The 20,026-nt window shown below is 36.9% G+C and overlaps 1 protein-coding gene across 4 annotated transcripts; it reads left to right on the forward strand.

The window, feature by feature from the left end:
* The first annotated feature begins 5,273 nt into the window (after positions 1 to 5,273).
* On the forward strand, positions 5,274 to 15,241 carry SVIP (small VCP interacting protein). 4 transcript variants are annotated; one of them, XM_025358070.1, is made up of 4 exons: positions 5,274 to 5,444; positions 7,287 to 7,337; positions 7,837 to 7,950; positions 12,210 to 15,241. In XM_025358070.1, the coding sequence occupies exons 1-4, from the start codon at positions 5,391 to 5,393 to the stop codon at positions 12,222 to 12,224; spliced, it is 234 nt and encodes a 77-aa protein (XP_025213855.1). In that variant the 5' UTR covers positions 5,274 to 5,390; the 3' UTR covers positions 12,225 to 15,241. The 4 variants fall into 4 exon arrangements, with proteins under 4 accessions (XP_025213855.1, XP_025213856.1, XP_025213854.1 ...); XM_025358071.1 differs by having other exon boundaries at positions 5,277 to 5,444; positions 12,217 to 15,241; XM_025358069.1 differs by having other exon boundaries at positions 5,277 to 5,444; positions 14,989 to 15,062.
* Positions 15,242 to 20,026: the final 4,785 nt, after the last annotated feature.

Consider the following 20,026-nt stretch of genomic DNA (forward strand, 5'->3'; position numbering starts at 1 on the left):
AAATTGAGATTAATTCTGAGAGAAAAGCAATTGAGGAGACCCTTTAGAAATGCATCTCTGAACTCAAATTGGGATCCTAAAGCAACAAATTCCTAGGAGAACAAAACAGCTCGGATAAATCAAGGACTATCAACCAAAACTGGAGGTCCGAGGCACAGGAGGACTCACCAGTTCCACAGGAGGAGAAGCTCAAACTTGGTGAGGCTTCAGTGGGCTCCAGCTGGTACCTTAGCTCTGGTTTTGGGATACACCTTCGGGATCCAGAGTCTTCTCTGAGGCCCCGTGTGTTTGGGCGCCATATTATTGTCGACAAAAAGAGTCGAACTCTGTAAATTATTTGAAGAGATTTATTCTGAGCCAAATATGAGTGACCATGGCCCGAGACACAGCCTTCGGGAAGTCCTGAGAACCCAAGGTGGTTTGGGTGCAGCTTGGTTTTATACATTTTAGAGAGGTATGAGACATCAATCAAATACATTTAAGAAATACATTGGTTTGGTCCAGAAAGGCAGAACAGCTCAAAGCAAGAGCTTCCGGGCTATAGGTAAATTTAAACATTTTCTGGTTGACAATTGGTTGAGTTTGTCTGAAGACCTGCGATAGATAGAAAGGGAATGTTCAGGTTAAGATAAAGATTGTGGAGATCAAAGTTCTTTTGAAGCCTTATAGTGGCTGCCCTTAGAGACAACAGGTGGTCAGTGTTTCCTATTCAGATCTTAGTTAATCTCTTTAGGATTGGGAGGGTCTGGAAGAAAAATATCTAGCTATGTTAATAGAGATTCTTTACAGCTGCACATTTTCCCCCACAAAGAAAAGCTTTGGAGGGTCATTTCAAAATATGGCAAAGAAACATGTTTTTGAGTAACATATTTTGATTTTTTTCTTTGTCTTGTAATGTTATGCCAGAGTTATGTTGAAAAGTAAATCATGATATATAGGATTAAATAAAATCCATCTGATGAGAATTTATGATTTGTAGGGCATGACTCCCCAGACCCCTTAGATAGGGATTTGGGCAAGATAAAAAAGTCAGAGTTTAGTCCTCATTTCCATACATGTAAAATATAGATCAGTTATTCCATTTTTAGGTAGTCAAGACAAAAAAAACTTCACACAAATAACTGCACACAAATATTCATGGAGCTTTGTTCATAATGTCCTGAAAAGGCTCAAAGGAGCCCATACATCCATGAATAGGTAAATTGACTTTTGGGGGGTTTTGGGGTTGTTATTGTTTGTTTTGAGATGGGGTCCCACTCTGTTGCCCAGGCTGGAGTGCAGTGGTGTGATCACGGTTCACTCCAACCTCGACTTCCTTGGGCTCATGTGTTTCTCCCACCTCAGCCTCCCCAGTCACTGGGACTACAGGCACACACGACCGTAGTCAGCTATTTTTTGTATTTTTTGTAGAAATGGGGTCTCCCCACGTTGCCCAGGCTGGTCTCAACCTCCTGGGCTCAAGTGATCCTACCTCTTCACCCTCCCGAGTAGCTGATACTACAGGCAAGAGCCACTGTGCCCCTGGTAAATTAACTTTTTAAATGTAGCATACTTATAACAATGTAATATTAAGAAACAGACACACAATAACACTGATGAATTTCAGAAACTTTATGTAGAAGGAGCAGAGCCAGACAAAAGAAGCACTTATGATATATTTCCATTTCTATGAAATTTTAGATAATGTGTAGTTAATTAATAGAGACAGAAAACAAATCAATATTTGTCGGGGGCTAGAGGTCAATGGGTGGTTGTTTGGAAAGTGGCACAGGGTAACCTTGAAGAGTAAAGGAAATGTTGTATACCTTCTTATGGTGTTTACAAGAGCACATATAATTGTCAAAAACTCTAATATCAAAGAAAATTTGCACCTGAGAGAGTTAAACAGGAACAAAAGACCTTATTTAAGACCATTGTAATAGGGCACAGAAAGAGGGCTCAATGCCACTGAAAAAAAAAAGCAGAAAGATTTTAAGCACAGAGTGGAAAAAATCACAGAGGGGAGAGATTTTAAGCACAGAGTGGAAAAGTACTGTATGTTGGTCAATAGAGTTAGACCATCTGTGTTCGCTGATTGGTGCTTAGGGAAGTCAGGCTCCTACTCTCCCACAGAGATTAGGAGATAAGAAAAGGTTCTACCTTTCTTAATTATTGCATTTCAAAGAGATGGCACCTAGGTTTTTGAGAAAGATGGTTCTGCATTGTAGAACTGATAAGAGGCCAGAAGATTTACATCTTAAAGGAGCAGAGAAAATGTACACTTTGCAAGTTTTTTTAAAGTGAATAGTCTAAAAATAGGGAAGTCAGAGGCCAACAACCAGGAAGAACCCTGTCTAAAGGTTAGTCAGGCAGTGGGAAACATTAGGCTATCTTGGTCAGTGACTGTATCTGCATTGTTTTTTTGTATACATAATACCTATGATAAAGTTTAATTTATAAATTAGGTTCAGTAAGAGATTAACAAAAACTAATAAAACAATTATAATAATATGCCATTATCACTAATCTTGCACTTGGATCATTAATATGTAAAATAAGGGTTACTGGAACACCAGCACCATAATACCAGAATGGTTAATGTGACAACTGAGATGGCTACTAAGTGACTAATGGGCGAGTAGCTTAGATACCGTGGATATGCAGGACAAAGGGATGATTCACACCATTCACATCCTGGGTGTGATGGATTAGGACAGCCTAAGATTTGATAAGATACTTAGAAGGCAAGCAGTTTATAATTTATAAATTATTTCTGGAATTTTCCATTTAATATTTTTGGACCTCAGTTGACCATGCAGTTGACAATATATGCAAAACATTTATTGTATATTTCATTTATGTAACTTAAAGATTATAGTGATATTAATGTTCAATAAACTGAAACTTTACCAAATCAGGAAAGGAAGGCACTACTGTACACCTAAAGTAGATGTGTTAATTGTATTTTATATCTCATAAAGTTTATTAAAAATAAAAATCAATAAACCATGGAAAGTGTTGGGGAAATAATTATGTCATGGAAAGTGTTTTGATAATAATTAAAACCAAAATCCCCACAAACGCAGGAAAGAAACAGTTTTATCACTGAATAAGCATTAAACCAATTGTGATTTCTATCAGAAGCAATCTATTAAAGAGTTTGCAATGAAAAAATTCTTCACCGTTTTTATATAGCCTGGCAGATACAATCCACTACACACATGTTAATTGTTTTTATCTAAAGAAAATCTAAAGGAAAGAATAACACTTGTATCTCTTGACAAGCAGAAAGCTCCATCTTGAAGCCAAGGGCCTAGACAGTAAACTACCATGAAGACGGGGAGACTGGTGCCACTCTTGGATGTTTTCATTTCTAACAGAAAGCCAATAGGCCTCCAAAGACATTCGGAGGATGCAAAACTGGCAAGATACTTATTTTTTTTCCTTCCTTCCTTCCTTCCTTCCTTCCTTCCTTCCTTCCTTCCTTCCTTCCTTCCTTCCTCCCTCCCCCCCTCCATCCCTCCCTCCCTCCCTCTTACTTTCAACTGAATCTACTGGCTCGAGCTAGGCTCACTGCAACCTCCACCTCCCGGGTTCAAGCGATTCTCCCTGCTCAGCCTCCCGTGTAGCTGGGATTACAGGCGCCCACCACCACGCCTGGCAAAGTCTTGTATTTTTAGTAGAGAAAGGGTTTCCCCCACGTTGGTCAGGCTGGCCTTGAACTCCTGACCTCAGATGATCCAATCACCTTGGCCTCCGAAAGTAGAGGCGTGAGTCACTGAGCCTGGCCTGCCTTTTTTTTTTTTTCTTCCCATACATTTCAGTGAGACAGAGATAGAGCTTACAATTTCAAGTTTTCTAAACACAATGCTAAAGAGGAGGTGGGTAGTTATCTTTCTCTTTTTGCAACAGAGAACCTTCACAGATTTTTATTTACCCTTAGAAAGGGCCCATGCAATCGAATAATAGTTTTAAAAAAGCATCATCCCCTATTATTTAAGGAATAAACTACCGTTTCCTTCTATAATATGGAAGAATTTAAAAAACATTATGGCTTTTGCAAAACATATCGTATATTTCATTTATGTAAAACTTAAAGACTATAGTGATATTATTTATGCAAAACTTAAAGACTAAAGTGGTATTAAACAAATTAATAGTTTCCTGGATCTATAGGATATAGGTATAGGATAGAGTATTGAATGGGATTGGGTATAATAGAAGATTTTTGGATGATGGAAAACTTACATATCTTGAATGTGGTGATCACATGTTTGTTAAAACCAAGTGAACTCTACAATCAAAATAAGTGCATAATATTATATGTAAATTATATATCTATAAAAAATTAACCAGTAAGAATATATATCAAAAAGTTGACAATGGTTTTGAGATGCTGTCACTATACATCCTACCTTTTTGTAATGTTTGAAAATTTTCCAATAAGCAGAAATAACTAACAGAATGCAAAAATAAAATAAAATAAAATAAAAGCATTTGTGTGGGGACAAGATCAGTAACTTCAGTATCACCTGTGGGTTTACTGGAACTGAATCTCAGGTCCCACCTTATACTCACTAAATCAGCATGTAAATTTTAACTAGTTGCCCAGGTGATTCTCATACTTATTAAAATTGGAGAAGAATGTCATTAATATTTCTCAATAGATGAAACTTTATTATTTCTCTCGGAGGGATAAGTGACTCCTAAATACCAGAAACTAGTGGAAATCTCAACTAATGCCACATTTATGACGCTAGATTCATCGTCATAATAATGGATTTTATATTCTGCCCTCTGTTCTGGTATAGCATTGTCACTAAGGGAGCAAAGGGTACTGATGTTGACTTGGAATTTGGGCTTTAATTTCTAGGACACCAGAGTCCCATCTCATAAAAAAGGTAGCATGAACTACCCAGAGTTGTGCCACTTACTCATTTGTAAATGGTAAGGCAAGGCTAGCAGGAAGAGCTTTGGAACCGTAGCGAACGAAGCTTTTCCATCCCTTCCCTGCGTTGCTACCCACAGCAGGTGCTTCCTGGAACCTAGGCTTTGGCCACAAGCCCTGCGCTCTCGGGGCGGGGCTAGGCGGAGCTGTGGGTGAGGAAGGGGCAATGCCTTATGGGGGCGCAGCTGAGCTGTGGGGACTGGTTGGTGTCGCGAGAAGAGGGGGGCGGTGTCGCGAGAAGAGGGGGGCGGTGTCGCGAGAATAGGAGGGCGTTGCCGCAGAGAGGCGAGACGGGGCGGAGCCGCGGGGTGGGGGCGGGGCGTTGTCGCAGGGGTGGAGCCGAGCTAGTGGACGGTGGGGGGGGCGGGGCAAGAGCGGAGGACCAGGGACGCGCTTCCGACCGCGCAGTTAGCACCTCCTGGCCTGGGGCGGACCCGGTCAGGGTTCCCCAGTTGTTGTCCCTATGGGGCTGTGTTTTCCTTGTCCCGGGGAGTCCGCGCCTCCCACGCCGGACCTGGTGAGTAAAGCAGGTCCCTGCGTCCGCCAGGCTGCGCTTTGAGCACCTGTCCTCGGGCTGCGGGGCTGGCCGGGCCGTTGGACCTGGGGGCGCAGGTCGAGAGCCCGCGAGGGGGACCCTGCTGGCGAGGACGGGTGGACGGGTCAGGAGGGTCGCTGGGTCCTGTCAGAGCGACCTAGGCCGCCGCCTCCGTTTAGATCTCCACTTTTGTAACAAAAAAATTGTCCAAAGGCGGCTGTGGCGTCTTTTACCTTCCACTGAGTTGGGCGCACCGGGAATTCGTAGGGCGCCGGCGCACGCAGAGGGCGTTGCGCGTGGGACATTCTAGGGGATGCGGTAGATGGAATTCGGCGCAAAAAGACATTGCTTTCACCGGGAGCTCTTTAGTTGTCTAGGAGAAGTGCATTTGCAACTGTGTCTACCATCTTTTAAAAGAATGTGCTCAGAAAGTCGCTTATACGCCTGAGCTTTATCGGATGTTATTTTAATGATTTCTTTTTAGTATTTATGTCATTATTTTACGTTCTCCCTTTAAAAGAATATGTAGTACAGAGTGTCCAATTTGTAATGTTGTCGTATTTGACAGAAATGCTGGACACCCAGTTACATTTGAATTTGAGATATACAAGTAATACATTTATAATATAGTTTTGTGCTGTGCAATATTAGGGATCTAGTTCTACAAAAACATTACTCATTGCTTATCTGAAATTCAAATGTAACTAGTGGGTGTGTGGTACAATACATGTACACTTTTTGTAGCTTTCTGTTAACAATATCTTTACGTTAGTACTCCTTACAGGGAGTTAACATAAACCTGTTTCTCATCTCTAACTAAACATTAGTTGAAGAAAATGAAGTATTTAGGAAAGTACATTAACTCTTCAGCTATTATAGATACTAAAAATTTAGTACTTATAAATTTGATATGGGAAAGTTCAGCTTCTCTTTGTTGTTGCTGTTGTTTTAAATTATGTTGATTTTGTTGTTCTGGCTGTTGATAAACTATAACATGTCAGATTGGTTAAGCCCTCCCCCCATCCTCATGCTATACCCTCTTGATACCCTCATGATAACCACACGGCTCACTGCTTGGATGTCACTTTATTAGTGAAGCTTTTACTGACCACATTAAACAAAATATATTCCCGACAATACCACCCACCCATTCTCCCATTACTTATCTGCCATACCATCTGAGAGGCATTTACTTACTTTGTTATATTTGTCTGTGTGCCCGCAATTGGACTTTGTTTCATTTGGGAGGTGACATTTATCTATGTTTTTACACTGCTGTATCCCAGCACCTAGAAAAAGGGTTTTAATAAGTAGTACATGGTCTAGAAAAATAACATTCACTGTTTTCTGATATGGAACAATACCTGTCATGAAATTACTCCAATCCTTCTCTCCTGCACACTGAGATTAGCCCACTTATGCATTAACCTTTGCTAAAAACACAGGATTACTTCAGACTCCATTTTAACTGGCAGTATCAAACCATGTATTTTCCTTCTTGTATTTGTAAACATTATTTGTTTTATTATTGCCCTGACTAGATTGTAGGCCTTTTGATTAAAAAAAAAAAAAAAAAAAAAAAGAGAGTAAAGAAATGATTATATAGGCAAACCTTGTATCTGTTTTAGCATGTGCTGATTTGAAGGTGTATTGATTAGGAGAATGAAATTCAGAAAGTTGAGTAGCGGCATTCTTTGTGGGACATTTAGGGCCAGTACTGAATATTTTTGTGAACTGTTATAGTACCTATGAAATAAATGTTTATAATTTATTCACAATAATGTTTGTTATTATTTTAATACATATTTTTACGCATTTCCTTAGGAAGAGAAAAGAGCAAAGCTTGCAGAGGCTGCAGAGAGAAGACAAAAAGAGGTAAGATTAAAGATCAAGTTTTGCCTACTTAGATAATATTGTACTTTATTCTTCATAGATGTCCATAGTTAAATTCTCTAACGCAAATGGCCTTTGATATCCCAAAAATTTACCTTTAAAGGTAATTATTTTCAAAATGATTTCCTTGTTTGTATGAGTTGCATTAATATATTTATATTATTTAATATATGAAAACTATCATATCTTCTCTAAATTCAGATACTCTTTTAGTAACATCCTTCCTTTTAAAATGGCTGTGCGTTGTAAAATACTTATAGATGTGAAGCAAGTTTAGGGGAAAATTTGTACAGTTACAAAATACCCAGTGAAGAAATGATGTTTTATGTAAGGCTGTTGTAGAAATACTCCTTTGTTACCAAAAATAAACCAACTCCCTACCCCCAAAGAAAAACCTAGAAAGCAAAGATAGACAAAAAATGTTTTGCACACTGGACAGATTTTTGTTGTCTTTCTGTATTTCTTACCAAATTTCTTCAAGGCTGCATCTCGGGGAATTTTGGATGTTCAATCTGTGCAAGAAAAGAGAAAGAAAAAGGAAAAAATAGAAAAACAAATTGCTACATCTGGGCCCCCACCAGAAGGGGGACTTAAGGTAAGTATTAAAATTTTCTTGTGCTTAACTTAACTGGCATTTTTAAAAACTTAAGTAGCAATCCATTCAATAATTTTCTCCTGAAATGTATTATCAGAAAATTTTGAAATAGTGTAAAATCATGAGTAGTAAATATTGGAAGTAATATCGATTTATTTTAACATTTATTGTAATCAATTAGCTTTTTTCCCCAAAATGAAATAATAGATTTATTATTTTAATGCTATATTTTAATACTCTTATGCTTACTACTAATCTTAAATAATTCAAAAATTCAAGCAATATGGAAAAGTATAAAGAAGTATAAAAGTCATCTAAGTATCATTTTGATAGACATAATTTCTAACCTTCATTTACATATCTTATTAAATTGGATTACACTATAAATTCTGAGCTCTTTTTACCCATTGATTTGGAATCTTTGATCTTTCCATTGCCACCCTTTATTATAGTTACGTAAATGTTAATTTGGATCACAGAATGTATACAGGTGTGGGTATCATACACATACCTCCCAAGGTATGGATCACAGAACTAGACACTGGGAATATAATGGTGGACAAGTTAAGCAGAGTCTGTGAATGCTGGAGTCTTTACAGTCTAGCAGGACTTTAAAGGATTTATTTTTAAAATCCTTTAAAATTACATAAAGCTCAGGAAAATAATGGTTCAGATATTAAGAATTTATTCTTGGTCCATTAAATATAGAAGTTAGTATATTTGTGAAAATGTCTTTAATTTCAGTCATTTATATTTAACTTGTCAAGGATTTGTGAGTACTTTTCAACAGATTCATTGTTTTTTTCCTCTCAAAACTACACACACACACGCACATACCTACACGTACATTTACACGTATACTTGCCTACGTGTAGATACTCTCCTAACTTGTGGGTCAGGCAGCTTATGAACACCCTGAGCAGTTTATTTTGGCTCAAGAATATCACAGAAATAAGAATGTGTGTCTGTGTGTTTTACTGTTGTAAGTTACTTCATCTAATACCATTTAATGAATGAAATTTTTTAAATAAAGTTTGTTTTTTCATGGTGACCTTTTAGCAATGTATAAGGTAATTAGTTTCAATATAAGATAAATAAGTCTGACCATTTTGCTTATGCTTTTTATAATTCCATAATAGAACAGAATAGGTCTAGTGTAAAGTAAAACAGTTGGGTGATAACAAGGTCAATTCTTTATCAGAAATATAGATTCTTTCTTTCAATATTCTGTTGAGATAAAGTGCTGTTTCACTAGGTTTACTTCATATAGGGTTCTCAAAAACAAACACAAAATTACAAAAATTAAATTGTAGGACTGGAAATAATGTTGAGATCCACTATTTCACAGTAGAAGTAAGTTAAAGTCATATATAATGTTACAGGAGAAGGATACTTTAATCAACACTTAATCATAATTGAGAAGACACTTATTTCACAAGTTCTAACCTAATGAAATTAACATCAGCTTTTAAACTGTAAGAAAGAAAGAGGTTTTCTTAAACTTGAAGCTTCTACATTCTGAAGTCTATACATTAAAAAAAAAAAATAGCCCTTTTATTATCCCTTCAAAAGTGCTCAAAATGTAAAATGTAAAACATACCCAATGTTAAATTTAGTTCCTGTTTTTCTTTATATACTGTTCTTGGAAGAAATCTCTCAAACTCCCTTAGTAAAAATTACCTTCAGGACCATGAAACTAGATAGTGGCAGGAGGATTTTCTCCAGTGGCTCACTGTCATTAGCCACTGCTGTTGTCCACTGTGAGTAATTTTTCCTTGGAATATTCCTCATCACCTATCATTAACACACTGGCTTCAAGGGGCATGCTTCATTCTGCTTTACACATGCACAACATGTCAAGAGCATCAAGCGAAAATCAAAATTCTGGAAGGCTCAAGGATAACAGAAGGGAAAAGTACAAGGCAAAAGTACTTAACCCTCAAAACTCTTGGCCTGTGGTCCTTTAAGGGCTCACTCTATCGCCCAGGCTGGGGTGAGATGGGAATGGCTCACTGCAGCCTCAACCTTCCAGGCTCAAGTCATTCTCCCACCTCAGCCTCCTGAGTAGCTGGGACCACAGGCACAGGCACATGCCACCACACCTAATTAATTTTTTTATTTTTGTAGAGACAGGGTCTTGCTATGTTGTCCAGGGTGGTCTCTTCACTCCTGGCCTCAAGTGATCATCCCATCTTCTCAGCCTCCCAAAGCCTCCCCCTCTCAGCCGAGATTACAGGTGTGAGTGACTATGCTTGGCCTCTTCATGTAAATGTTACATGCATGCGTATTCTGTCCATTGGACTCTGAAGTTGGTAACCACTGGCTCGTTTCATGGGCTGGCCTGAAGTATAGGTAGAGTCTTCCTAAGGTAGGAAGGTTAGGAAGACTCTTCCTTAGGTAGAGTGCTGCATCTTTCCAGGGTAATTAGCATGGGTAATGCTGTCTTCTGACTTCTTACCTGAAGAAGTCAATGTAATGATGGCATTAGGATGCAAAGTACTATCAGTACAGGATATAGCAGCACAGGAGTAAGGGCAGACCTCTAGTACAATGGCTTTCAACCTTAGCTGCATGTTGGAGTCTCATAGGCAGCTTTCAGAAAGGATTGTTCATTGAGCTCCACTTCACACCAGTCAGAGTCTCCGAGAGTGGGGTTTAGCCATCAGGAGTGTTTTAAGCTTCACAAGGAAATCTACTGTGAACCCAGATTGAGAATCACTATCCTAGCGTTTATAACACTTGTCCTAAGAAAGATGTTTTGGAAGATAGAGTCCCATGGGAATAAATGTTTAAAAATGCTAAATTGTATATTGTAGACTTTATCCCCTTCTTAGAGATTAAAAAAGGCACAAAATTATGGCCTCTAAGAAATTGTACAGTGAAGGAAAGTTTACTTGGATTAATCTTTAATTTTGAAAATTTATTTAAACATAGATTTTATATATATGTATAACACCCAATAATATTCCTTGGATGTACTTGGAAAACACTATCAAGAGATTGCTAAATATCTCTGGTTCTATCCCAGTGGCTCTTCAGGACCTATCACAGATTTAATAGACTTGATTAAACAAAGGAGCAATGGAATATTTTCTCAACTCAAGCAAGGAAAAGACCTTGCCAAACCATTTTTTAATGGCTTCTGCCATTTCTTGACTCCCTGGCCCAAACAAGGATTTTTAAATTTTTATTTTGTGGTGTTTTATTTTGTGTTCCTTTACTGATGATTGGATATTTAGGATCTTGCTACTGAATAGCAAGTTCACTGTGCAGTGGTTACCAACTGCAGAGTCCAATGGACAGAATACCCATGCATGTAACATTTACATGAAGAGGCCAAGCATAGTCACTCACACCTGTAATCTCAGCTGAGAGGGGGAGGCTTTGGGAGGCTGAGAAGATGGGATGATCACTTGAGGCCAGGAGTGAAGAGACCAGCCTGGGCAACATAGCAAGACCCTGTCTCTACAAAATAAAAAACAAATTAGGTGTGGTGGCATGTGCCTGTGGTCCTAGCTACTCAGGAGGCTGAGGTGGGAGAATGACTTGAGCCTGGGAAGTTGAGGTTGCAGTGAGCCATTCCCACCTCACCCCAGCCTGGGCGATAGAGTGAGACCCTGTCTCAAAAAAAGAAAAAAAAAACAACAACAAAACCCCAAAACAAACCCAAAAACATTTAACGTGGAGTGAGTTTATTACTTACAGATTGGCAACAAGGGACAACAGAAGCCTAGGATTCATTATAAGCTTGTCTCCCAAGGAAAACTGCCTGGGGTTGATGGCATCTGTGTGTGCCCCACTTGAACCTCAGATGAGTGCCCTGGGTTTTATGACCTGAGGGTTAGAAGGGGAGGTACTACATGACTCCTTGGGCTAAAGCACTGAAGGACATCCTGTTCTTAGGGAGGGACTGGAATAGAGCTTGAGCTATTCTGGCCATTCACTTGCTATCCCAGGATGTTACATTCCCAGCACATTTTACAGTTGTTCCTGAAAACTACAGGCAAGACAGTGGGAGAGAGCTATCCTGCTACTACTCACTGATCTGACCAGATATTTTGTCTTCTTTATACTTTTAAACTATCACCTTATTTCAGGCTTTGGACTGTAATGTAAAATTTTATGAATAGCTGCTGTTCAGAAAAATCATTTTGCATTTCTGTGTCTCATATTCCTCTTTTTACCTGTTTGTTCAATAAAATACTGTTATGTAACTTTAAGTAAAATGTACTTTTCTGTCTCTTTTTTATCTTTTCTAGTGGACAGTTTCATAAAGCATAACATGAGTAGAAGAATCTACTGCCAATAACTGTTTATTATCTGCAATCAAGTAGACTTCATCAATTTAATTTCTTCTCTTTGAATAAATGAAGATTCAGACTTTGTAATATTATTGCCCTTAAGTGCAATGCTAAAAAACACTTTGATTTTCAAGCTTAGAAAATGGTTGCACTTTTCATTAAATACTAATTTTTCTACATTTGCTCTTCTGCAGTTAGTGGGTGATTTGCTATTTTTCTTAGTAATTAAAAAATAGAACTAAATAGTGAATATACATACATTGCATGTAAAAATTCTGCATATACCTCTAAGATTAAAATTTGCAGTTGTCTTTTCATCCTTTGTAATATGATCTAACTACTTATATTTGTGCTGCGTCACCTTACATCTGTTTTTATTTCACTATATATGAAGACGTTTGATTAAACTTATGGACTTAGTGCCTTTAAACTGATCATCAGGGAGAATCTTGAAAAAATCATTTGAAGGGCTGATGTGAAGGAGCACTGTAAAGCTTTATAACTTACTAAGTAATGAATATTCTTAGGCAGATGTTAAATTTTTTCTAATTCATTTTTATTTATGTAGCTTGTAAAATTAACATACCATGTTTTACATTATGATAAAAGGTTTTTTTTGTTTTGTTTGCTGAATTTAAAATTATATGTTACTGATACCATCAGAGGGCAGTGATGTTCTATTGTATATTAAATTCAGCTCTGTAAAGATCTTTGTAGTAATTGAGTGAGTTTAATAATCTGGATGGGTTATAATGAGTAGTAATATATTTGTCCATATTTCATAAGTAGTGTTCATCTTGTGTACTAGAGCTTGATCGTAAGATTTATACAGATGTGAAACTGCCAAGGCAAGTATGAATGTATTAAAAAAAAATGTAGTAAGTACTGTACTTACAAAAGGTCTACTTCAGATGTAAAAATATTAGGAGGTAATTCTGTACAACGCATAGTCATAAACCTTAATGTTGTTTATTACAAACATGAATTTTATAGCATTTTTTGTTTCTCCTATATAATACACTGAAATAAAAGAATTGGTGTTAGCTATTAAGGCTGATAGCTCTTTTAAATGGCAAGGCCACATGTTGAGCCCTAAATTAGAATTTGCAGTTATTAAGTGCCAGTAGAAATTTTAAGTTAAATCAACCAAGTTCACTTGCTTTACGCAAAGGAAACTGAACCACTATCTTCATCTATCCCTCCCACAAAACTTATACTGCGGTGTTTTGTACATGTTAATTTTTAAAAGTTTGAACTATTATATAATACAGGTCTCTTGACTTCTCATGGAAAAATTATTTTTTCTATTACGGCGTGAAATATTCTGTGAATATCTAGGAAAACATAAAATTTGACTCAATTTTCTTTAGAGGATTCTTGCTGTTTTTGTTCATAAAGGATAGTGAAATCATTGAACTATAGAATGAAAATTTTTGATTTTATTAAAATGATTTTTTCAAGGCAAAAAGGAAAAGGAATGATCAATAGCTCAGTACATATAGAGCTAGAGCATATCATCCTTGAACTCTGCAAATCCTTTCTCCCATGTTAATATAGCAAGAACAATTTTCTCTTTACTGCATCTTAAAGAATTAGAACTTGGGTTGGTGTAAATGACTTCCTTCCAGGGAATCATGCCCTATTTCTACCAGCAGTTCATACCTAAATGTCATGTTTGTCTATTGTTAACCATGAATGATACTCAGATATATTACTTTTCAGGAAAAATGGAACATGTTACTTCCAACCATGGCCTGTCACCATGAGTGTGATCAGCTTTCTCCAAAACCACGTGGGTTGCAGTAGCTAAGGGGTGGTACCCAAATGTTAGGAACAGTGTTAGGAAAGGGCAAGGAAAAAGAGGTGACTGGGTGTCTGATGAGAAACCAGTAAATGACTTAAAAAAAACAGTAAATGACTAAAAACATGACTAAAAAATTATATATAATATATAATTATGTGTGTATATCTACACAATATCTGCAAATTCTAATTTATATATGTGTGTGTATATGCACACACACACGCACACACACACACACAGTCCAGACATCTCCCTCATAAAATAACCATCAGTTCCTATGAAAACCTTAAGTGGAAGCCAATTTCCCACAGTAAATAATTTAGGAGAAAATTACAATGCTTAAAATGTTGCTCAAAACCCCTAACTTATTACTAAACTATAATTGGAACAGTAAAATGCATATATGTAACTATCATATCATGATTTAAAAATTGCTTAAACCATTGCTGCGTAATACTAATCAAACTTACGGCTGCTAAAAAAAGTTTTGAATTATTACATGAGCCCTTTGTAACGTGCTGCATGTTTTTTGAAACATCTCTATGTGTTTCTGTTTGTTCCACTGCTGGTATTTGGAATGTAATTTAACAGTTCCCACACATGGTTTGGTTATAAATTCTGTATTGCCTTTTAGGGATATAAATATACATTTTTTTCTATGTAAAAAATAGCTTTAGCTGTCTCTTTAACAAAATTTTGTCTTTGCTACATCCTCAATACATAGAACCTGAGTTGGTAGTTAGGGAAACCTCAGGAACATTTTAATCACATTGGGATTCAGAATAGCAAGAGAACCAAACATTTTTTGGTGTGTTCATACAATCCCTGGATTTATAGGTGGATTTTCTATAAAGGAAAAATGATGTAATTAGTATCCTGTTTTTTTCCTACAGAAATCATACTATAATAAAAATTCTGTCCTCTGTACCCCAGGAAAATGGACATGAACTTTGAATTTTCCCCTTCTCCAAATGTTTGACTTTTTATTTTCACTGATAAGTATTATGCGATGTCTTTAGAAGACAAAAGCAACTCTTGCCAATTTTGAATACTTTCTGCATAAATAGACCAGTAAGAGGTAAGTAGCCATGACTGCCTACATGTGTTGAGACATAAGGTATATTTCTTTAACATCTCCAAGCAAGCATTTCATATTCTCTTAACTACTATACATGCTCTAAGCTAATTCAAATATAGTATTGTGGCTTTTTTCTTCAATTTTATCAAAAGCTACAGACACAAGGCATTTGTATGTATAACAGACTTTGATGAAGTTTTAGTTCCAGTAACTCAAACACTAAGTTTCCCATTTGACATGGCTTTTTATTGTCCTATTCTCCCTCTTCTAGTTATGCTTCATCTTGCAAATATAAACTTGAAATGTGATTACTATTGCCTACATTACTCCTGTGGATATCATACTTTTTTGTTATATCCTGAATTGCATAGACATTTTTTTTTTTTTTTTTTTTTGAGATGGAGTTTCACTCTTGTTGCCCAGGCTGGAGTGCAATGGCGGCGATCTCGGCTCACCGCAACCTCCGCCTCCCAGGTTCAAGCGATTCTCCTGCCTCAGCCTCCCTAGTAGCTGGGATTACAGGCGTGTGACACCACGCCTGGCTAATTTTGTGTTTTTAGTAGAGACGGGGTTGCTCCATGTTAGTCAGGCTGATCTGGAACTCCTGACCTCAGGTGATCTGCCCTCCTTGGCCTCCCAAAGTGCTGGGATTACAGGCATGAGCCACTGCCGTGCCTGCATTGGCTATTTTTATAGTACCAAATTTGTGTTGAGTTTTGAGTTAATGTCTTCTAGTTATAAAAACAGGTTTGATCCATTCTTTGCAAGCACCTCGAACTTACCTCAAGTGGAACTAATTAGTTTTGCATACAGATTGGTGCTATCTAGGCTATTTCTCTGAAATTTATCTTGTCATATAAGTCAGATGTCAAGGAGTTATGCTAAACTCCTTTTCCTATCTAACTCCTAAAATGTCCTTTTCTCTGTCTGTATTTCTTAGACATAGTTACATTATAAGTAACAGACATATTTAAAGTAGGTTAATACCAAGTATCTCATAGGTAGAAAATTCTCATAAGTTCCACAAAAACTTACGGAACTAATAAATGACTTTAGCAATCTTGCAGAATGAAAAATATATGAAAGTCAATTCTATGTTTATATGCAAGCAATGAACAATCTATAATTGAAAGTAGGAAAATTTAAATTACAATATCAACAAATATTTAGGGAAAAAGAAAACTGTAGACATTAAAAATGACAAAACGTTGCCAAGAAATTAAGATCTAAATGAAGAAACACTATGTTTTTGGATTGGAAGATGGTAATTCTTAAATGGGTCTTAAATTCAGTGCAAAATCCCAGAAAACTTTTCTAGAGAATTAAGAATTCTTATTAAGAATCATCTTAATAAGATGATCCTTGAATTTATATGGAAATGCAAGACTTAGAAAAACCAAAACAATTTTGAAAAAAAAAAGTAGGGAAGTACTAGCCAAAGCAATCAGGCAAGAGAAAAAAATACAAAGCATCCATATAGGAAAAAAAGTTGTCAAACTGCCTCTCTTTGCTGACAACATGATGCTATACCTAGACAACCCTAATATCTCTGCCAAAAGGTTTTAAACTTCAATAAAGTTTCAGGATACAAAATAAATGTGCAAAAATCAGTAGTATTTCTATACATCAATAATATTCAAGTTGAGAGCCAAATCAAGAATGCAACCCAATTTACAATAGCCACACACACAGTAACTACCTAGGAATGCATGTAACCAAAGAGGTGAAATATCTCTAAAAGGTGAATTACAATACACACTGAAAGAAATAAATGGAAAAATGTTCCATGCTTATGGATTGGAAGAATCAATATCATTAAAATGGACACACTGCCCAAAGCAATCTAAATTCAATGCTATTCCTATCAAGCTACTAATGTCATTTTTTCACAGAATGGAACAGAATAGAGAATTCAGAAATAAAGCTGCACAACTAGAGCCATCTGGTCTTTGACAAAGTTGATGAAAATTGGCAATGGAGAAAGCACTCACTAGTCAATAAGTGATACTGGAATAGCTGGCTCACCATAAGCAGAAGAATGAAACTCAAGATGGATTAAAGATTTAATTGTAAGATCTCATAGAAGAAAACCTAGAAAACACTATTCTGGATATCGGCCTTGGGAAAACATTTATGCCTAAGTCCTCAAAAGCAACTACAACAAAAACAAAAATTGGCAAGTGAGACTTAAATAGTTTCTGCAAGCAAACTATCAACAGAGTAAACAGACAATCCACAGAATGAGAGAAAATAATCACAAACTATGCACCTGATAAAGGTCTAGTATGCAGAATCTATAAGGAACTTAAAACAGTTCGACAAGTAAAAAAATAACCCCATTGAAAAATGGGCAAAATACATGAACAGACACGTCTCAAAAGGAGACATACAAGTGGCCAATAAATGTGAAAACATGCTCATCATCACTAATCAGAGATATGCAAATCAAAACCACAGTCGGATACATTTCACGCCAGTCAAAATGGCTAGTATTAAAAACTTTAGAAAACAACAGATGCTGCCGAGGCTGTGGTGAAAAGGGAATGCTAATACACTATTGGTGGGAATGTAAGTCATTCAGTTCAGCCACTGTGGAAAGCAGCTTGGAGACTTCTCAAAGAACTTAGAACTGGCATTAGACCTGGCAATCCCATTACAGGGTATATATCCAAAAGAAAATAAATCATTCTACCAAAAAAGACATATGCATTCATGTACATTCATTGCAGCACTATTCACAATAGCAAAGACATGGAATCAACCTAGGTGTCCATCAATGGTAGACTGGATAAAGAAAATGTGATACATATGTGCCATGGAATATTACACAGCCATAAGAGCAACATAATCATGTCCTTTGCAGCAATATGGATGCAGCTGAAGGCCATTATTCTAAATGAATTTATGCAGAAACAAAACCAAATACCACATGTTCTCACTTATAAGTGAGAACCAAGCATTAGATACTCATGGATGTAAAGACGCCAACAATAGACACTGGGGACTACTCTAGAGTGGGGAGAAAAGGATGAGGGCAATGTTTGTAAAACTTAACTATTGGGTACTATAGTCACTACCTGGGTGATGAGATCAATTGCACCGCAAAGCTCAGCATTATGCAATGTATCCGTGTAACCTTCATGCGTACCCACTGAATGTAAAATAAAAGTTGAAATTATCTTTTAAAATTGCAATTTCTGAGAAAAGTAGGAAAATTTATACTACCTGATATCAAAATGTACTATAAAGCCACAGTAGTCAAGATAGTGTGGTATTGGCCTAAGGGTAGCTAGCTAGATCAGTGAAACAGAATAGAAGGTTTAGAACTAAACTTACATTTTTTACAGGGCACTTCAATGGAGAATGGGGAAATAACATTTTCAACAAATGGTGCTGGGAAAACTGAATCCATATGCCAATAAAATTAAACTCAAGCCTTTACTTCACACCATACACAAAAATTAAAATGTATCATAGAGCTGAATGCAGTAACTAAAACCATGAAACTTCTAGATGAAAACATGGGAAAAAATCCTTACAACCTTGAGTTAGGCAAAGATTTCTTGGATATGACACCAAAAGCATTATTAATTTAAAAGATAAATTGAACTTCATAAAAATTTTAATTTCAAAAGCACTATTAAATTTCAAACTCAGCTGGGTGCAGAGGTTCACGCCTGCAATCCCACCACTTTGGGAGGCCAAGGTGGGTGGATCACTGGAATTCATGAGTTTGAGACCAGCCTGACCAACATTGTGAAACCCCGTCTCTACTAAAAATACAAAAATTAGCCAGGTGTGGTGGTGCGTGCCTGTAGTCCCAGCTACTCAGGAGGCTGAGGCATGAGAATTGCTTGAACCCAGGAGGTGGAGGTTGCAGTGAGCCGAGATTTGTGGTACTGCACTCCAGCCTGGACGATATTCCGTCTCAAAAGAAGAGGGAGGAGAGAGAGGAGAGAGAGGTGGGAGTGAGGAGGCGGGGAGGTGGTGGAGGTGGGTGAGGAGGAGGAAGGGAGAGAGAGAGACAGGAGGAGAAGAGAAGAAAAGAAAGAAAGGGCAAACTGTAAACTGTAAATAAGTAGCTTACATCCAGAATTTATAGAACTCTTACAACTCAGTAAGATAATCCAATTAAAAATGGGCAAAAGATTTGAATAGTATTTCACAAAAGAAACTGTAAAACAAACATTACCACGTAGGTGTTCAGCTTCATTAGTCATTAGAAAAAAGGAAATTAAAGTAAAAAACATGATCTCCCTTTTTTCCTCCAATGGCTATGATTTGTAAAAGTGGAAATACCAATTGTTGGCAAGGATATGGAGAAACAAACTATCGTACATTGCTGATTGGTCCACCCATTTTAGAAAACAGTTGTATATTTCTCAAAATGGCAAAAATAAATTTCCCAAAGGGCCCCAAAAATAATATGAATTACTTTTATAGGAGATAAACACATGATATAGCAATGTGAACAGCAGTTATCAATCAGGCCATTAGTCTTCAATACTTCAAGCCACCTTCCAACTCTCAGCTACTAAGATCCTTTTATGCACAAAGGTTTTGACATTAGAGATAATAGAAATAACATTTAATTGTGCATCTAAAGGCCTGAGTTTTAGATGCATGTTTAACTTTGATGTTTAACTTTGGGGAAATTTAGCTAGAAAATTTCTTCAACTCTAAAATCAGAGGATTTGAGATAATTTTTTATCTTTCCACTTTTGAGTTTCTGTGAATTGGGATTGAGATTTGACCTGTTTTACCCCACTCTGATTAAGAGTCATGAAATAGAATTCTAAGAAAAGAAGAGCATTGGAATTAGAGCCATTACCTGTTTTACCGTAGGCAAATTATTTAAACTTTCTGATGCCTTATGGCCCTTAAAATGCAAAA

Source organism: Theropithecus gelada, chromosome 14 (assembly GCF_003255815.1).
Source record: "Theropithecus gelada isolate Dixy chromosome 14, Tgel_1.0, whole genome shotgun sequence".
NCBI classification, from domain to species: domain Eukaryota; kingdom Metazoa; phylum Chordata; class Mammalia; order Primates; family Cercopithecidae; genus Theropithecus; species Theropithecus gelada.

Excerpts from the sequence above, each read along its gene's own strand:
- SVIP (XM_025358069.1), top strand. The coding sequence starts at position 5,391 with ATGGGGCTGTGTTTTCCTTGTCCCGGGGAGTCCGCGCCTCCCACGCCG. Across the intron at positions 5,445-7,286 it reads CGCCTCCCACGCCGGACCTG|GAAGAGAAAAGAGCAAAGCT; the intron begins GTGAGTAAAGCA and ends GCATTTCCTTAG. Across the intron at positions 7,338-7,836 it reads CAGAGAGAAGACAAAAAGAG|GCTGCATCTCGGGGAATTTT; the intron begins GTAAGATTAAAG and ends AATTTCTTCAAG.